Below are 16,645 nucleotides of genomic sequence, written 5' to 3'. Positions count from 1 at the left end.
CAGTGGGAAAGGCCCAGACCACCCCCCAAGCCCCACTCCAGGATCTGGCAGACAGCAGCGCCAGGCTGGTATTTAGACTATGAGGGAGTTTCTTGGACAAATGGTACAAGGCACATTTTCCGCCTGGAGTTCTAAGTCTGGAGACCTGGGATCTAAGTCTAGTCCTTCCTCCAACTCCCTGGGAGGCCAGAGACATTGGGCAAATTTCTTTCACTGTCTTCAGTTTCCTCGTCTATAAGATGGCAAGGGGTGGAAGGAGGCTGGAGTAGTTGATCTCAATGTTCCTTTCAGCTTGGACATTCAGAGGTTCTATGATGCAGGTCCTGTCAGTGACCTGGTGTTGGAGGTCCTGGGCCTTCCAAGAGAAACCTTACAAAATGATACTGCAAGCACTTTACATTTTGGGGATTCATGCAGGTCTCCAATAAACCTGACCATTCTTGCCTCCATTTTACTGCTAGGAGGCCCAGGGAGATTATGTAACTGGTTCAGCATTCTCCTCCAGGACTTTGCAAGTTGGAGGCCAAATGAAATGAGAAAGCAGTTCTCTTGCTATCTGGCCAGTGGTCTTTCCCTCTCACCAGTGATCCCGGAGGGCCGGCCTCCGTTCTCACCTGTGTGTCATCACACATAAATATGAACCACGCAAAGATTTATTTTTTTCAATTTAAGTGACTTTCCTTTATTCTGAGATTATGCATTATTTTGTGTTAAAAAATCTTTTCTTTTTTCAAGTGCTGGTCATGGTAGACAGTCGGGTTTGGGGGTGGGCAGTAGGTAGGGCTTTTACGTGACAAAATTAAAAGTTGGCAACTCTACTGTTGGTCTCTAGAATTTGTTTGGAAATATTAGAGGTCTCTGAAATCTCAAAGTCTGGGATCCACTCAACACTTTCCACTCTCTCCCCAGGCAGCTCCATGGCACCACAAGTTCCCTTCAGTCAAGGATTTGGGAGGTCTACAAGGTCGTGGAGAGAAGTGTGCCAAGCCTGCTGGGCTGAGAGTGCGAGTGGGAGGGCTGTCTGTCATGCCCTTTGAGGGAGGGGCAGGGATGGGTGTGAAATCATCTCCATGAACTTCAGGAGAGTGCCTGCTCTTCCTGACCAGGGCATTTTCTTCTCTCCCTCCTCTCCCCTGCTGTCCTGGCACAATGGACAATGCTGGGGAACACATATCCCACCGATGAGACGGGGGTGGGCACAGCTGACCACACCCCTGGGGACCTGCAAGCCTGCAATCACCCCCTCCCACCCCCTCCTGAACCCTTGATCCCTGGCCCTGCAGCTGCCCCCTGCCCCCCAGCTCTCTGTTTGCCCACTCTATTTGCCTAGCCCCAGGGACAGAGCTGATCCTTGAACTCTTAAGTTCCACCTCTCCAGCTGGGACCAGTGAGCAGTTGCAAGGCCTGGGCGGAGCTTATCAGCCTCCCAGCCCAGCCCCTGCTGGAGACAGAAATAGGCCCAAAGAAAGCTGCTGCTCAGAGACCGCTGAAGTACTTGCTGCAGGTAAGTACTGCTGCCTGTTCCGGATTCCTCTGGCTTCCTCAGCTCTGAGGCTCAGACTCTGCTCCATGCTGAGGCTCTGGGTACCCGAGGGCTTCTCCCACTGGTGACCCCCACTCTCCTCTCCTGCCTGAAATGAGTGGGAGAACACAGAACTCCCCTACACCACAGGCCCACCTACACCCAGGCCCCTCTTCTCCTCCAGGTCACCCAGGATGAAAGTGGTGGTGTTGACCTTGGCTGTGTTTTTCCTCACAGGTAAGTGCCCCCCAACCTAGAAAGCCACCTGTCAGGAGGACTCTTCACCCTAAACCCCTGTGGTCTGCCCTTCGGGGCACAGGAAGTTGAATTTCTCACTAGACCCCTCTCTCCTGTCCCCAAGTCTGGCCTTTCAGCTCAGACCCTGGCCTGGAGCTGGCCTGAAATGAACAAGTCTCCTCTCCTACCCCAGGGAGCCAGGCTCGGCATTTCTGGCAGCAGGATGACCCCCAATCACAATGGGACCGAGTGAAGGATTTAGCCGCTGTGTATGTGGAGTCAGTCAAAGACAGTAGCAGAGACTATGTGGCCCAGTTGGAAGCCTCCACCTTGGGAAAACAGTTAAAGTAAGGATGCAGCCTGCGGTCTGGGATGGGGCAGGGGCTGCTGGGCCTGAGGGGCAGATGCCAGGCCTAGGGGAAGATGTAGCCGGACTGGCTGAATCCCTACCTGCTATTTCATGGGCTCCATAGCTGGATGGAGAAACAGGAATGGGATCCCCAAGCAGGGTCACAGCCTCCTAGCAAGGGACAGACCAGTGCTGCCCAGTTAGTAATCACAGCATCACGTTCTGTCTGCAAGTGCAACAAGCAGCTTGCAGTTCTTCTGCACCTGCCCAGACATAGGGATGGCTATCTTCAGAGAAGAGAATGGTCTGAAGTATAGAGATGAGGTCCTCGAATGGCCCAGCTTTGGAGGCTGACAAGACAACACCAATCCAACTCTGTCTCCCATTAGCTCTTCAGTCTATGGAATGGGGGCCGGGGTAGGGGGTGAATGAGTTGGGTGAGACACTGCATGGGAAAAGTGAAGCCCAGGTCTGACCCCCAGCTACTGTACGTTCAGGGACAGGTGTTGCTTAGATCTTACCACAGGTAAGCTGGGGCACTGGGCCTGCGGCTCCGGGGGTGTCTTGGGTGCCTGGGAGGTCCCCCCTTGAGACCTCTCTCCCCTCCTCCAGCCTGAACCTCCTGGAGTACTGGGACAACTTGAGCCCCACGACCACCAAGCTGGGTGAAAAGATCAGCCTGGTTGCCCAGGAGGTTTTGGATGACCTGGAAAATATAACAACAGCACTGGCACAGGAGATGAACGAAGATCTGGAAGACATAAAGCAGATGGTGAAGCCCCACCTGGAGGACTTCGAGAAGAAGTGGCAGCAGGAGGTGGAGCTGTACTATGAGAAGGTGACGCCACTGGCCAGGGAATTCCGCAAGGGCACACACCAGAAGCTGCAAGAGCTGCAGGGAAAGCTGACTGAGATCAGCCAGGGCCTGCGCGAGAAGTTGGAGCCCTTCCATGACCCGCTGCACCAGCACTTCACCACCAGGCTGGAGGCGCTCAAGGAGAGCGGCGCCGGCCTGTCCAAGTTCCACAACAAGACCAGCAAGAAGCTGCAAGAGCTCCGTGAGAAGGCCACGCCTGCACTGGAGGACCTCCAGGAGGCCCTGCTGCCCATATGGGAGAACTTCAAGACCAACCTCATGGCCATCGTAGCCGCCATCGATGAGCACAAGAAGCTGACCACCCAGTGAGATGCTGTTGCTGCTGGGACTCCTCCTGGCCCCTCTTCTCAGGTTCCCTTTTCCACTGCTTGGTTTCTTAAAATAAACATTTACAAATGGGACTCATGTGTTGGGTTTTATGCTTTTTGAAGATTAATTATGGTTTTTAAACAATAAGAGGTTCTCAAAAAAATGCTCTTGGGAGAATAAGGACAGGGTGTGGGCTGCTGGAGGACTCTGGGGAGGCATGGCAGAGCCTGTGACCAGGGGGAAGTCGTCGGAGCTCGTCCACTCTGGAACCTCAGCCTCTCAGGGCCTTAATGTTGGAGGAACTGCTAGGTGCCTGCTGTTTGGGAATGAGGTCATGTGAGTCCCTTTTCTAGTGAGGATCAAGCAGAAAAGAAATAGAGGACTAGGCAAAAATCCAATGCTAAGTGCCCTGAAAGAGTCTCAAACGATAAGTACTACAGCCATGTCTGAGGAGGGAATGGAGGCAGGGCTGGTTGTGCTGGGAGAAGTGGGTGCCCTGTCCCCAGAGGTATTCCCTTGGACAGAGGACAGGAGCCTCTCCCAGCTCTCTGGCTCTGGGAGGGTTAGGGTGGGCTTCAAGGAGCACTTCAAGGATTTGGGCAGGTTCAAATGAAGGGCTTGGCCCTTGCTTCTTCCTCCTTTCTTAATTAAACATTTAATCAAACACTTCCATTTTCTTTTTTCACAAGGGCAGCCTGCCACTCCTCACTCCTGCCCTATCCGGAAGCAGCCACTGTGTCCTCAGGCACAGCTGTGCAAGCCAGCCAGCCACCAACGGGGCTCTGAGCATGGCCACCCCCTCTATCTGCCAGCTCTGGCCTGAGTCAGGAAAATAATCACCACCTCTTGCAGAGAGTTAGCACATTTTTATTTTTTTCAAGATGCTTTCATAACCATCATCTCACTGCATCCTTCCCAAAATTTTGGGTATGGAGGAGGAAAGTGAAGCTTGGAAATCAGAAGTCACTGCCCAAGGTTGAAGAGCAAGATGGGAGAGGTTGCCCTTTTCAGACCCCTTTGCCCTGGGCATCCATGGTTATTTTTAAAATGCAAGTGCATAGCCAGGCACTCAAGTTCATCTGGGTGTGCACACAGGTATGTGTCCTCTCATGCACATCCCTATTCACACCCTGCCTCTCTTCACACTCAGGTACATATAGCCTGCTGTGCATGCCCACGGTTCATAGATCTTCAAAGGTCTGGGCAGTGCCTTCATGAAGCCTTTCCTACATTACCCCTCAGGGCCTTTTTGCCCCCCTGGTATAGACCAGAGGATAATTGCCACTCCTCTATCTCTTGGATAAAGGAGCAGGCTTTGTGGTTCCTAACCACCTACAACAATAAGTATCAAACCCAGATAACATTTCCCAGGTGTGGGTGCTAGGATACCTGGCCCAGTTGGGCCAGAAAAGAAGCCCAGGTAGATTTTCAAAGAGTCAGTAGATTATGTCCAAGTGGGGCTGGATGTACATACACCACCAAGATTTGTCAGGAAGCCCTCCGACACCTAGCATAGGAGTAACTAAGCATTTTTTTCTGTGTCAGCTGAGCTGAATATGGGCAGTTGACCTGGGCTTGAGGTCTGGCTCCACCATGTGCTGACTCGGTGACATTGGGCAAGTACCTTCACTCTTCTCAGCCTCAATTTTTTCACTGGAAGAGTGGGGGTGCTGCTCAAGTAGAATGTGGTTCTCAAACTCTCTGATGAGAACATCTATCTGTTGGGTGATGAGGCGCAAGCAAAGCACCCTCTGTGGGTGACTTTGGGTTACTTCTTAGTTCCCAGGACACTGGCCCTCCTGCTCCAATCCTGGTCCCAAGGGGATAATCAGCTCTGCCTACAGCAACAATAACAACCACTCACCAGGTACCAGTGGTGTGCCAGGTGCTATGCACTGTCTTATTTCATTCATTCATTCAACAAACCTACAGTGCAAGGGGTATTGTGCCCACTTTACAGATAAGAAACTGACACTGATATAACTTGACAAAGCCGAGATCAGAGCCACGTTACACCTTACCCCAACCACTATCCCAGTAGCCTCATTCCCTGAACTGTGGTTTAGTGGCCACGTGGCTCAGGTAGTGTAAGCCAGCTCTATAATTCTGGTGAACACACACAGTCTCAACTCAGATGACATGGAAATGCCAGGCACAGTACCCGACACAGAGTACACATTCAAGTCCCATTGTACAGCATTTGGCAGTTTATCTAAGTGTTGTCAAGCCTATCAGCCCATTTGCTCCTCCACACAAACCTATCGAGGCAGGCAGGGTAAGTAGTGTTATTCCTACCTCACAGATGAAGAAATTCAGGCCCAGACACTAAGAGGTGGGAAGCGTATCGCCCCTAGGCTTGCTCAGTCCCACGCCCTCCTGCAGAACAGCCCACCTGTGCCCAAACCCAAACATAGATGGCATATGCAACTATTTGTCCAGCTTTTTGGGAGGACAGCATGCCTGGGCATGGGTCAGGTCTGGGGAGTGGGATGAGAGGACACTGAGAATGCTGTCCCTCTCATACGAACTTCAGGAACTGGCAGGATGGATGGATGCACAGACTTGGGGTGCTGAGGTCTGAGGTGGCTGGTGTGGCCTTGGGGGTTGAATCCCAGAAGCTGGAGAACATGCCTGTAAGTGTGCTCCAGTAGTCTTTTGGGGACCCAAAGTTGTCTGTCATCCATCCCCTGAGGGGTAACCAGTAAGGGGAAGCAATATAGGTGAGGATGAGAGGGGGCCCCCACAGATCCCCACCTCTCCCCCCACCCTCTCAACCTCACCCAGCGACAACACTGAGACCTCAGGCAGGGTCCCCCACAGCTGCACCCAGGCTTGTTCTCCAGGTTGGGACAGATACTTGTCCCACTACTCTTTGGAGGTGAGCTGGAGAGGAGCGACTGGGTGGGAGGATGTGTAAGGTCAGGTCTGCAATTCTGTCCTAGACAAATGCTGCCCCAAGAATTATACAACCTGGTGGCTCTGAGCGAGGTAGGGCAGAGGGAGACACTTTCTCATCTGGAAAGTCATCATAGGGTTTATTAGCTATGTGATCTGGGGCAGGCCACTTAACCTCTCTGAGCCTCAATTTTCTTCTCATCGGCTCAATGGAGAAAATAATACCTACTCCACAGCCGGTTCTGATGACTGAGTGTTTGTGAATATGCTTCTACTACAGAAACGCCAGCCAGCACCAGTGGCGTGGAGGTGGGAGGAGGGGCTGGCGGGCAGAGCAGCATGGTCGAGGAAGGACAGGCCCAGCACTTGGAACTAGACGCACACACGGACACACACACACTGGGCTGAAATGAGGTTGCGGGAGAGTCCCAGCTGAACTGCTGGCCAGGCTGTCAGAAGAGGAAAATGGAAGTGAGGTCTCAAATGGGCACCTGAGGGAGAAAGGAGAGACAGCAAAGGGAGAAGATGCCAGGAGGGGATAGAGGCCTCCGTCATCTCTCCACGGCAGCCTGAAAAGCCCTGTGAGGGTACCCTGTTTTGTAGACCAGGGCATGGAGGCTCAGAGAGGTGAAGGTGCTAGGTGGGTGCGGAAGCGCCACAGCCCCACTACCAGGGCTGTCACCAAGTCAGGGGCAAGTGGGGCCAGAGGGAGCTGGCACCCAGGATAGGAAGTGAGGGTATACCTGGCCTGCTGGCCCACCCGGGACTCCTGTACACTGGTCAGCGAGTCCTGAGCTCTTTTGCTGGCTTGCTGCACATAGCTATTCATGAAGCCCAGAAGGGAGGCATCCTCTGCCTCCACAGCTCCTGCAAAAACAGTAGGGTTGAGTAGGGTGGATCAACCTCTGGGGAGATCTTGGTCCTGCCCAGCCATCCCACATGATCCAGGGTCACCAAACCACCTCCCAAGGGTTCCCTGGGCCAGAATCTAGCCACCCTCACCTGTCCCCCACCCAGTCCCTCCAAGCTGCTTACAGACAGAGGCCAGGAGTGCCAGGAGGGCAGCCGTGAGGAGGATCCAGGGCTGCATGACACCTTTGTTCCTGCAGGGACGTGACTTATGAGGTGTGCTCCAGGTCCCTGAGGAAGTGGTGTGGCCCCTAGGGTGAAACCGGAGCTGGGAGGAACCAGGCAGAGAGAAGGCCTGCTCCCTTGCTAGCTAATATGGGGAGAAAAGGGGCTTTCAGAGAGGACACTCAGGGAGCCATAGCCCAGAGGGAGGGAGGTGTGGGCTGCAGCAGAAAACCCACCAGACTAGGAATCAGGACACCTGGGTTCTGGCTTGGTTCCTGCCACTAACATGCTGTGTGACTCTGGGTGGACTTCTGCCCCTCTCCAGGCCTCGGTTTTTCTGTCTGCCATAGGACTGGAGTGTCTACGGCTTCTCCTCGTGCTAAACATGCAGGAGGAGGGGAAAGTGTGCCGATCAGGAGACACTTCCAGTCCCAGCTCTGCCGCTACATTCTATGTAGCTTTGGGCAAGTGGCCTCCCTTCCATGGGCCTCAGTTTCCCCCAGTGTGCAATCTGAGGTGGGGGCCACTCATCAAGCCCCACGTCTTTCTTGGCTCTAGCAAGCTCCTCTCCAGGCTTTGAACTCTGGGCCGGCAGGGACCCCCTCCTCTGCCCCTCTTCAACCTGTCCTCCTATCCACACCCCGCCCCCTCCCCGGGGGCATTACATTGAGCAGCAGCTTCTTGGGGCGGGGGGGATTGAGAAGGCAGACAAGAGGATTCTCACCTGTTTTATATTGTCACCAGGGCAGTGGGAACAGAGGATCTGCTGAGCTGAACGAAGGTCACCTGTTGATCGGTCTAGACCAGGGCCTAAGGCAGGATGGCCAGATGCAGCCAGGCCTGCTGGGAGAGTTGGGAAATCTCTAGAAGGCTGTGGGTGCCATGCCACTCTCCCATTACCAAGATGGGTTCAGGAACTGGGGCTATATGGAGCCTGGAAAGACCCCATTCTTTCCTAGCAGCCTGGCTCCCCAGGGAGCAGCTGGTGAGATGGGAGAGGGTCTTAGGGGATAATCCAGGCACCTCTGAACCCAGCCTTTCATACTTGGTCCTCCCTCCCCACCCCCAAACCCTGAAAACAGCCTGGCTGGGATGTGGGGGTGGGGTGAAAGGGTAATGGAGTTCTTCCACTTAGAAACAACATGGGGCATTGGGATAGGGGTGTCTGGAGGAAGTCACAGAAGACCTATGGACAGAGGCTTGTGTGGAGATTGTGACACATTTGAGTTCACAGGGCCCCCCTCCCCAGCATCTCCATCTCTGGCTTTAGTCCCAGTGCTGCTTACCCAGAAGCCTCTCCGAGCTGGCCCAGGGCAGGGGCTGGTGGGAGAAGGGCCAAGGCCACTGGGAGCCCGAGGCCTTTGTCCTGCCCCTCCTCCCCTGTTCTCACTTTGCCCTCTAGACCCACTGATAACATTCCCTGGGGCTGGAGCTGGGCTCCCGGATGGGGCCTGGCCCAAACTGCGGCAGCTGGGATCAGTTCCCAGCACTGAGTACCTCTCACTGCAGATTCCTCAGCTTGGAAATAGCAGCGCCAGCTGGGTGGGCAACAGAAAGAAACCAAGGCTTTGGAGAGGCCAGTCTGGTGGGGCAAGGGCACAGAGAAGCTCTGCAGGGGCAGTTGGCTGTTCAGGGAGAGACCTCAGGCCCTAGTTGAGAAGAGTGTCCCTTGGGCCCACACTGTGGGAGCCGTGGCCTGGATGGCAAAATCAGGGGACTTCTGAGTTCTGGATGCTAAGATTTTGGAACCAAGGAATCCTGGGTGTAAGTGATGCATTTGGTGTTTACTCATGTGACCCAGGGCCAGAGATCTAACATCTCAGAGCCTCAATTTTCTCCTCTGTAAAATGCGGATAAAATACTGATATGCCTGAGCTGTAGTGAAAAGTACAGGAGATATGTACAAAGCAGCTGATCCATGAAGGGGCTCCATAAATCTCTCTCCCTTCCTCCAAATACTTTGCCCTTCCCCTGACAGCACAGCCTAGAGTTAGGAGTACTTCTGATGTAGAAACTGGGCTTTTTTTTTTGGTAGGCAGCCACTCTCTCAGGAAGAAGTAACTAACCCCAGTGTGAAATGAGAGGCCTGAGAAAATGACCTGGCTCTACCCTCAGAATTCTTTATCTAGGGCTGAGGCTTGAGATTCCTCTGTTAGAGACTCATTCCTTTGGCTTACACCTGTGTTCTGTTAAAATGCAATTATTCAGATTGCCATGAAATAGACATTGTTCATCCCATTTTATATTAAGAAACCTAAGGCTCAAGGGGTGGAGATGTACTCAAGTGCAGCGAGCCCATCAGTGGTAGAGCTAGGAAACAGAATTTAGGGCTTCTAACACCCACGCTGGTACCAAACAGCTTGGAGAGATGAGAGCCTTGAGATTTATCAATCACTCATACCTCAGAGTAAGTCCATTTTTGATCTCTTTCTGAGCCAGGTTTTGGCGATGGTGTAGGAAGGGAAAAAAGGTAATTAGAAGGTCACCGAAGGATCTGGGCTTTGGGAAAGGTGTGCGGCAACTTTGCCCACGTCCTGCTTCTGTTCTGGCCCGTTCCTCATTTCAGAAGCTGAGGGCCACCGTTGAGACCCAGAGTCCAGGCTGGGCTGGGGCACAACAATCTCACCCCTGGGTGTGTTAGAACGGGATGGCTGGGTCCCTTAGCCCCACTTCCTCTAACTCCCTTCCCCCACTGTGTGGGGCTCTAGAGGGGACTGCTCTCTCTCTCCTGCGCACTGGTGGGCCCACTGAGCCCAGGCAGATGAGAAGACGCAGGCATAGACCCAGCAGTGTAGTGCTGAGCTGGTCAGACAAGCCAAGTGTGTGGGCCCATGCACCTTGTCACCTGAAACGTGGGACCTATCTCTTTCAAAGGGCTTGCTACCTGTGAGTGTCTGTGTGCCTCCAAGCCGCTCTAGCTGGGACCTCTGTGGGGGGAGGGGCTATCTCTGCCTTGGCCCTCTCAGTGGCCAGCCTAAGCTGCCTCTCCCTCTCTCTCTCTCTCTCTCTCTCTCTCATACCTGGTTCCCCTGGAATGAGGAGACTACTTTGGGCTTGGTCCACACACCAGCTCTAGGGAGTAACCTGTGTATATGTGTGTGGCGGGGAGGGGAGGGATTGGTTTGGGGATCAGGCTTGACCAGCTGGGGCCATTAATGATCCTCTGGTGTTGGGCTGACTCTCTCTGCTTCCATTTGTGTCCAACTGAGGCTTCATACATGAGCCTCTGTCTGTGATCCTTGCCTCTGCCACTAGCCTTGATTCAGCCTGCCAGCCAGAGGCCCTGGTTCACCATGCCTCTCCACACTGGCAGCTCTTCCTAGTGTCTTACCCAGATCCATCCTATTACAACAGGAGCTAACCCCCTTGTCTCAGTTCTGCCCCGAGACAAGGGCCAATGTGGACCATATGTAGGGACACATATCCATGTGACTCTCCTGTCCCTGGCTGGGCCTGTGTCTAACCGGGCCTGAGCCATCCTCTCCTGACTCCTATGTCTGGGCTGACTCCTGGTTTGACCCCAGTGGGTGGACAGGAGGGTGGCTATAGGTAATGCTACACTATCAGCCTGATCACCTCACAACCTTGTCCGTCTACTGTACAGACAGGAAGATTGAAGCTCAGAGAGGAATGAGATTTACCTGACATCACACAGGCCCTCTGTGCCCAGCAGGGTGGCCATTCCCTGATTCATAGGGCCAGGCCCAAAGAGAACCAGAGGCCCAGCAGAGGCAGACTCTTCCCCCTCCATCAGCACTTGCACCCTCTAAAACTGGACATGGAGCTCTCATTCTGCCCACTCCCAGCACCACTCCATTCACAGACTGATAAAACATGCTGGAATCGTGTTTTATCACGATTTATCACAGACTGGTAAAAACAGACTGTGGGAGACTCATGCATCATGAATGGTGCCCAGGGAACCCTCCGCATGCCAGGAGACAGCAGAGCCTCCTGTGTCTGTGGGTGCACGTGGCAGTCTGTGCCAGTCCCTTTGCTCCAGGCTGTGCCCACAGATAGCTAATATGTCTGCACACTTACATAAATCTGCACAAGTCCTTGCAGACACTCTTAGACATGTTCAAACAGGTGCAGACACTCCCAGGGGTGTATACCTGGGTGGGGGAGATGGACAAACTTTGAACCTGTTACAGGCTGGTGGCACCTGCTGCTTGAACCGTAAATCCAGGAGGTCAAACTGCAGCTGAGGTGTCCTGCCTGACTCACTGCCTTCCTAACCTCTGACCTCGGGGGGGTGGGGTGTGGAATGGGGACACTGAGCTCTGCCCCCAAGCTCTACCGTGCCTGACTCAGGAGCAGGACCAGGGCCGATGGGTCAGTGTTGTGGGGAGTCAGCTTTTCAGTGTGAACATGTGGGTAATGCTTGATGGGCACTGATGATGCACCAGGCACTATTCCCAGCATCACACAGATTATCTCATGGAATCCTCACAGCCCAAGAAGCAGCTGAGGCTCAGAGAGGTTAAAAGACTTGCCCAAGGTCACACAGACAGTGAGTGAGTGGGGAGCCCAGATGTGTAACCAGGGAGTCCGATTCCAGAATCTGAACCCTTAACAACTACTACATGACAGCATGGGCTGCTTCAGGGAGGAGGAGCTTCCAGACACTGGAGACGACCATGTGGGGACCACACAGAGGGGGTGTAAGCAACAGAAGGCCTTTTAGCTGCCTTCGTCCCACATCAAGCCACTTCTGGAATATGAAAAATGGAGACATGGTAAATGAGGATCAATACAATGTGGTTTATTAACGGCAGGTAACCAGGAGCCACCTACATGCTGGGCACTGTGCCCATGGAGAGCAATAAAATGGATTTCATCTCCTAGTCACTGGAGGTTACATGACCCACCTTTTTGTGTTTGTGTATGTGACCTCATTTGGAAAGAATGTTAGAAGTCCAAGTAGAAGACCTCCTGGGCACCCACACCATCCTGCCATCCCCTGGTGAGAGACCCTCTGAGAACCCCAGGTCCCAAGATTCACCTTAAGCTGACCATACCCCTCCAGGGAGTATAGCAGGGGGAGGTGGGCAGGAATCAGGCCTTGGGCTGCCCTACCTATCACCCCAAATCATAACCCCCCGGCAAGCTGCAGAGGGCCGAGTCTGACTCTGCCACACTCACTGGAAGGGCAAACATTCTACCATACTCCTTTCTTTGGTCCAAATCAGGAAAACAATGTTTTTAATAACAGCAACACTTTTTTAGTGCTTACTCTGTGCCAGGGACTGTACTACTCACTTTACACAAGAAATGACCCATTTAATATACCCAACAACCCCATTTTTCACGGGAGAAACAGCTCAGAGCTAGGCCAAGCTGAATCACTGGGCCAAGGTGACATATATTTGCAGACATGAAGCAAATTTACACTTAATCCTTCAATACAGGGTCCTGCCCAAAGCCTCTCAAGAGCCCTTCCCCATGAGTGCACCTTGACCAGAGCCCTGGAACTTAGCTCACTGCCCGGGGCTGTGTCCCTGGTGTCCCAGGCCAGTGTCTGGTATTCTGAAATGGAGTCAGAATTGGGGGATCTGGGGATGGAGTGCTCTCTCCCCTGGGGTAGAGGTAACAGAGGAAGTGTGAACTTTGTCTCAAGCCTGGCACAGACCCAGAGGTGCCAGCAGGGCCTCTGGGGCATCAGTTTTGGGCTCAGGCATTACCTGGGCCTCATTTCTTCTACAGCTCAAAGTTCGCTGGACTTCCCTTCCGTACCAGGCGGGGGCACAGTCCCAGTCTGCTGTCAGCTTCCACATCGTCATAGGGTCACAAAAGTCCAAGAGGCCTCCTGGGAATGTGTCACCTTCCAGCGTGGAGTCCCACTGGGAGGGGACATGGGGAGGGCAGCCTGATGGGGGTTTAAATGTCTGGCTGGCTCCGAGTTTCAGGCAGTTTGAACAGCAGCACAGGTGAGCTGCCTGAGAACCTCCCTTCTGGCTCCCTGATTCCAGGAAGGGTCCTGTGCATAGCAAGACTCCTCCAACCCAACAGGGAGCCCAAGATGTCCCTGAAGGCTGTGGTCCTGACCCTGGCCCTGGTGGCTGTCACTGGTGAGTAGGAGCTGCCTTTGGATGCCGTATCAAGTGGGGCAGGGGGAAGAGTGTGAGGCCCAGGCAAGAGGACAGTTCCAAGTGCCTGTTGGCCACCAGCAGGATATGCGGGCTGCCCAGGTGCCACCTGGCTCACAGGACAGCTGGCTCATTCACAGCTGTAGGCCCACCGACACTGGTGCTATACCAATTTCACATGTCCCTGTGGCCTCCAGCCGAGCTGAGAAGGAACTCAGCCCCTCCACTGTCATCTAGTCTACAGCACAGGGCTAGTGTGTAAGGACAAGGAAGGAGACTGATTTTCATGATTTGCTCTCTGTTTCCTACCCAGGTGCTCGGGCTGAGGTCAATGCCGACCAGGTGGCCACTTTGGTGTGGAACTATTTCAGCCAGCTGAGCAGCAATGCCAAGGAGGCTGTGGAACATCTCCAGAAGTCTGAGCTCACACAGCAGCTCAAGTAAGAGGGGCACAGCTTGCAGGGCCGGGTACTTAAAGGCCATGCAATGTGTTGGTAAGGGCTGAGCTCAGAGGCAGAAGACCTGATGCCCACTGCCCTGCCACTAACTCATTGGGTGACCCCGAAGTCTCTGGAGCTGGTATCCACATATGGAAACAGGAAGGTTGAACTGAATAATCCCTCAGGTGTCTTCCTGCTTGAACATTCAGAATGTGACAAATGGCCACATCTTAGCACTGAGGCTCATGGAAGAAAGGGAAGGAGCAAACTGTCACGTGAACTGGGTTCTAATGCATTACAAAAGGACAGGCCCCTGAGAAGTCATAGGAAGGGAGGTGAGGATATTTGGGAAACTCTGAGGGTGGGCACATGCAAGGAAACCAGCACCTGTGTCACAAGCAGACACTGGAAGAAGTGCAGAACATAATATTCTGTTAGAGAATGAGATCTATGTCACAGCACACCTCAGCAGGAAAGGACCTCAAAGTCCACACTTTACAGACGAGGAGAGGAAAGCAATCTACTCAAGGTCACGTGATTCTGTGGCTCAGACTCAGGGAAGATCCAGAGACACAAATTCAATGTAATAACTTGGTCTATTACATCCCTTCTCTCAAACCATGATCCACCATAGGGAAAGCCACAGGGAAAAGATGGGTGAACTCGGGGCCCATGAACATTCACCTGTCCTAGGCAGGTGTGTGTAAGGTGAGTGCTATATCAGGAAACAAGGTCCTGGCATGTAGTGCCAAATGTAACCATAGCCCCCTTGCACTCTTCTCTGGCAGCTCCCTCTTCCAGGACAAACTTGGGGAAGTGAATGACTACGCGGCTGACCTGCAGAAGAAGCTGGTGCCCTTCGCCACAGATCTGCACGAACGCCTGACCAAGGATTCTGAGAAGCTGAAGGAGGAGATTCGGCAGGAGCTGGAGGAGCTACGGGTCCGGCTGCTGCCCCACGCCAACGAAGTGAGCCAGAAGATTGGGGACAACGTCCGCGAGTTGCAGCAGCGCCTGGGGCCCTACGCGGAAGAGCTGCGCGCCAAGGTCAACACACAGGCTGAGCACCTACGGAGCCAGCTGACTCCCTACAAGCAGCGAATGGAGACCGTGCTACGAGAGAATGTGGGCGACCTGCCCTCCTCGCTGACGCCCTTTGTGGATGAGCTCAAAGTCAAGATCGACCAGAACGTGGAGGAGCTCAAGGGGCACCTCACGCCCTACGCCGACGAGCTCAAGGTCAAGATCGACCAGAACATGGAGGAGCTGCGCCGCGGCCTGGCTCCCTATGCGCAGGACGTCCAGGAGAAGCTCAACCACCAGCTGGAGGGCCTGGCCTTTCAGATGAAGAAGAACGCAGAGGGGCTGAAGGCAAAGATGTCTGCCGACGTCGAGGAGCTGCGGCGGAGGCTGGTGCCCGTGGCCGAGGACCTGCGTGGCAAGCTAAGCGGCAACACCGAGGGGGTGCAGAAGTCGCTGGCCCAGCTGAGCGGCCGCCTGGACCAGCAGGTGGAGGAGTTCCGTCGCGCGGTGGGGTCCTATGGCGAGAACTTCAACAAAGCCTTGGTGCAGCAGGTACAGGAGCTCAAGCAGAAGCTTGGTCCCCATTCGGGGGACGTGGAAGACCACTTGAGCTTTCTGGAGAAGGATCTAAGGGACAAGGTCAACTCCTTCTTCAGCACCCTCAAGGAGAAAGAGAGCCAGGACAAGCCCCTGGTCCTCCCGGAGCAGGAGCCGACAGTGGCACCTGCGGAGAGCTGAGCTGCCCCTACTGCTCACACCCCACCACTGACACCTGCCCTGCCCTGCCACCTGTCTGTCTGTCTGTCCCAAAGCAATTCTTCTACAAGCTTGGGGACACATGTCCTGTGGCAACTGACACTATCTCTGGCTACTCATTAAAACTGCTAAGAAACTAAGCCAGTCTGGTAGCAGTGTAACTTCTTGGTGTTGCTGGGCCTGAGGTGGGGGCGAGACCACTGCTTGGCGAAGCTTAGCAGGTGCAGTTGGGCATACTTTGGAGGACGCCAGGGCTGGGGAGATGAGCCTGTGGAAGGGGTGAGGGCAGGGTGTGGGGAGTGTGCTAAGGGGAAAGTGGAAAAAGACGTTCCACATTATCTAAAGATGAAATAGGCAATCCATTTATATTCCCTTAGCCGGCAAATATGTATTCAGTGCTCGCAGTGTGCCAGTCAGTGTTCTAGGCATCCGACAATGAGAAAAACAGCTTTTGTGGAGTGTGAGTCTGACATGGTGCTTCACTCTGAGGGGTCCGCCGAGGTAAGCAGGACGTGGTCCCTGACTTTGGAGAGCTCGTGGCTCACTGGGTGAGATTGTCCCTCTTTGCATTAGTTCTTCTGTGCCCTTGACTTGACTGACTGATGTGCTCTACCCCCACTCCTGTTATAAAATCAATTTGTGCTTACTTCAGAAATTTCTTGACTGATAAACCCATGGTCTCCAGAGTTGAGGAATGAGGTCTAGGGACATGGATGAATCCTGGGAGAAGGGATGAAGCAGCTGCCTGGGGCCTGTGGGCCCTCCTGTGCTCTCCCAGGTGCCTCCTGCATGGCTGGGCTAGGCGGGGCTTGCTGGTACTGCAGCAGAGAGCAGGGGGAGGGAGGTCTGGTCCGGCCCCAGGCAGTCTCCTCCGCACAGCCACCTGCGCAGCCTCTCGAGTGGGCTTTCCCTTGGAGCCTCAGAGAAAAACCAGTCCACGCCCCTGTCCCAGATGACTTACATCCTGGCTGTTACCTCTGACCCCAGGTCTGCAGGTCCAGCCTGATACCCCTTTTCCTCCCAGAGTGGGGTACAGGCCTTTCAGGACTGTTTTCAAAGACACCCAGAACACAC

General features: G+C 53.9%; 4 protein-coding genes across 4 annotated transcripts in view; 3 read left to right on the top strand and 1 right to left on the bottom strand.

The window, feature by feature from the left end:
* Positions 1-929, top strand: part of SIK3 (SIK family kinase 3) — a 307,559-nt gene extending 306,630 nt beyond the window's left edge. The window contains exon 25 of the mRNA XM_045204075.3: positions 910-929. The gene's annotated coding sequence lies outside the window, so the exon portion shown is untranslated. The remainder of the gene's footprint in view (positions 1-909) is intronic.
* A 476-nt stretch (positions 930-1,405) lies between these two features.
* APOA1 (apolipoprotein A1) lies at positions 1,406-3,386 on the top strand. Its single transcript, XM_024570947.4, has 4 exons — positions 1,406-1,504; positions 1,707-1,759; positions 1,953-2,106; positions 2,721-3,386. Exons 2-4 carry the CDS (start codon positions 1,717-1,719, stop codon positions 3,292-3,294), a joined length of 771 nt encoding a protein of 256 aa, XP_024426715.1. The 5' UTR covers positions 1,406-1,504; positions 1,707-1,716; the 3' UTR covers positions 3,295-3,386.
* A 2,407-nt stretch (positions 3,387-5,793) lies between these two features.
* Positions 5,794-8,098, bottom strand: APOC3 (apolipoprotein C3). The gene is given in 4 exon segments (XM_024570765.3): positions 5,794-5,981; positions 6,933-7,056; positions 7,225-7,408; positions 7,988-8,098. Coding segments are annotated over 3 exon segments (348 nt in total). The 5' UTR covers positions 7,280-7,408; positions 7,988-8,098; the 3' UTR covers positions 5,794-5,812.
* A 5,012-nt stretch (positions 8,099-13,110) lies between these two features.
* On the top strand, positions 13,111-15,711 carry APOA4 (apolipoprotein A4). Its single transcript, XM_024570766.4, has 3 exons — positions 13,111-13,334; positions 13,666-13,792; positions 14,581-15,711. The coding sequence occupies exons 1-3, from the start codon at positions 13,148-13,150 to the stop codon at positions 15,551-15,553; spliced, it is 1,287 nt and encodes a 428-aa protein (XP_024426534.3). The 5' UTR covers positions 13,111-13,147; the 3' UTR covers positions 15,554-15,711.
* Positions 15,712-16,645: the final 934 nt, after the last annotated feature.

The sequence above is a fragment of the Desmodus rotundus genome, chromosome 5 (assembly GCF_022682495.2).
Source record: "Desmodus rotundus isolate HL8 chromosome 5, HLdesRot8A.1, whole genome shotgun sequence".
In the NCBI taxonomy this organism is placed as follows: Eukaryota; Metazoa; Chordata; class Mammalia; order Chiroptera; family Phyllostomidae; genus Desmodus; species Desmodus rotundus.
Note: the sequence above shows the minus strand (reverse complement) of the source record. Positions and strands in the feature narration are given on the sequence as shown.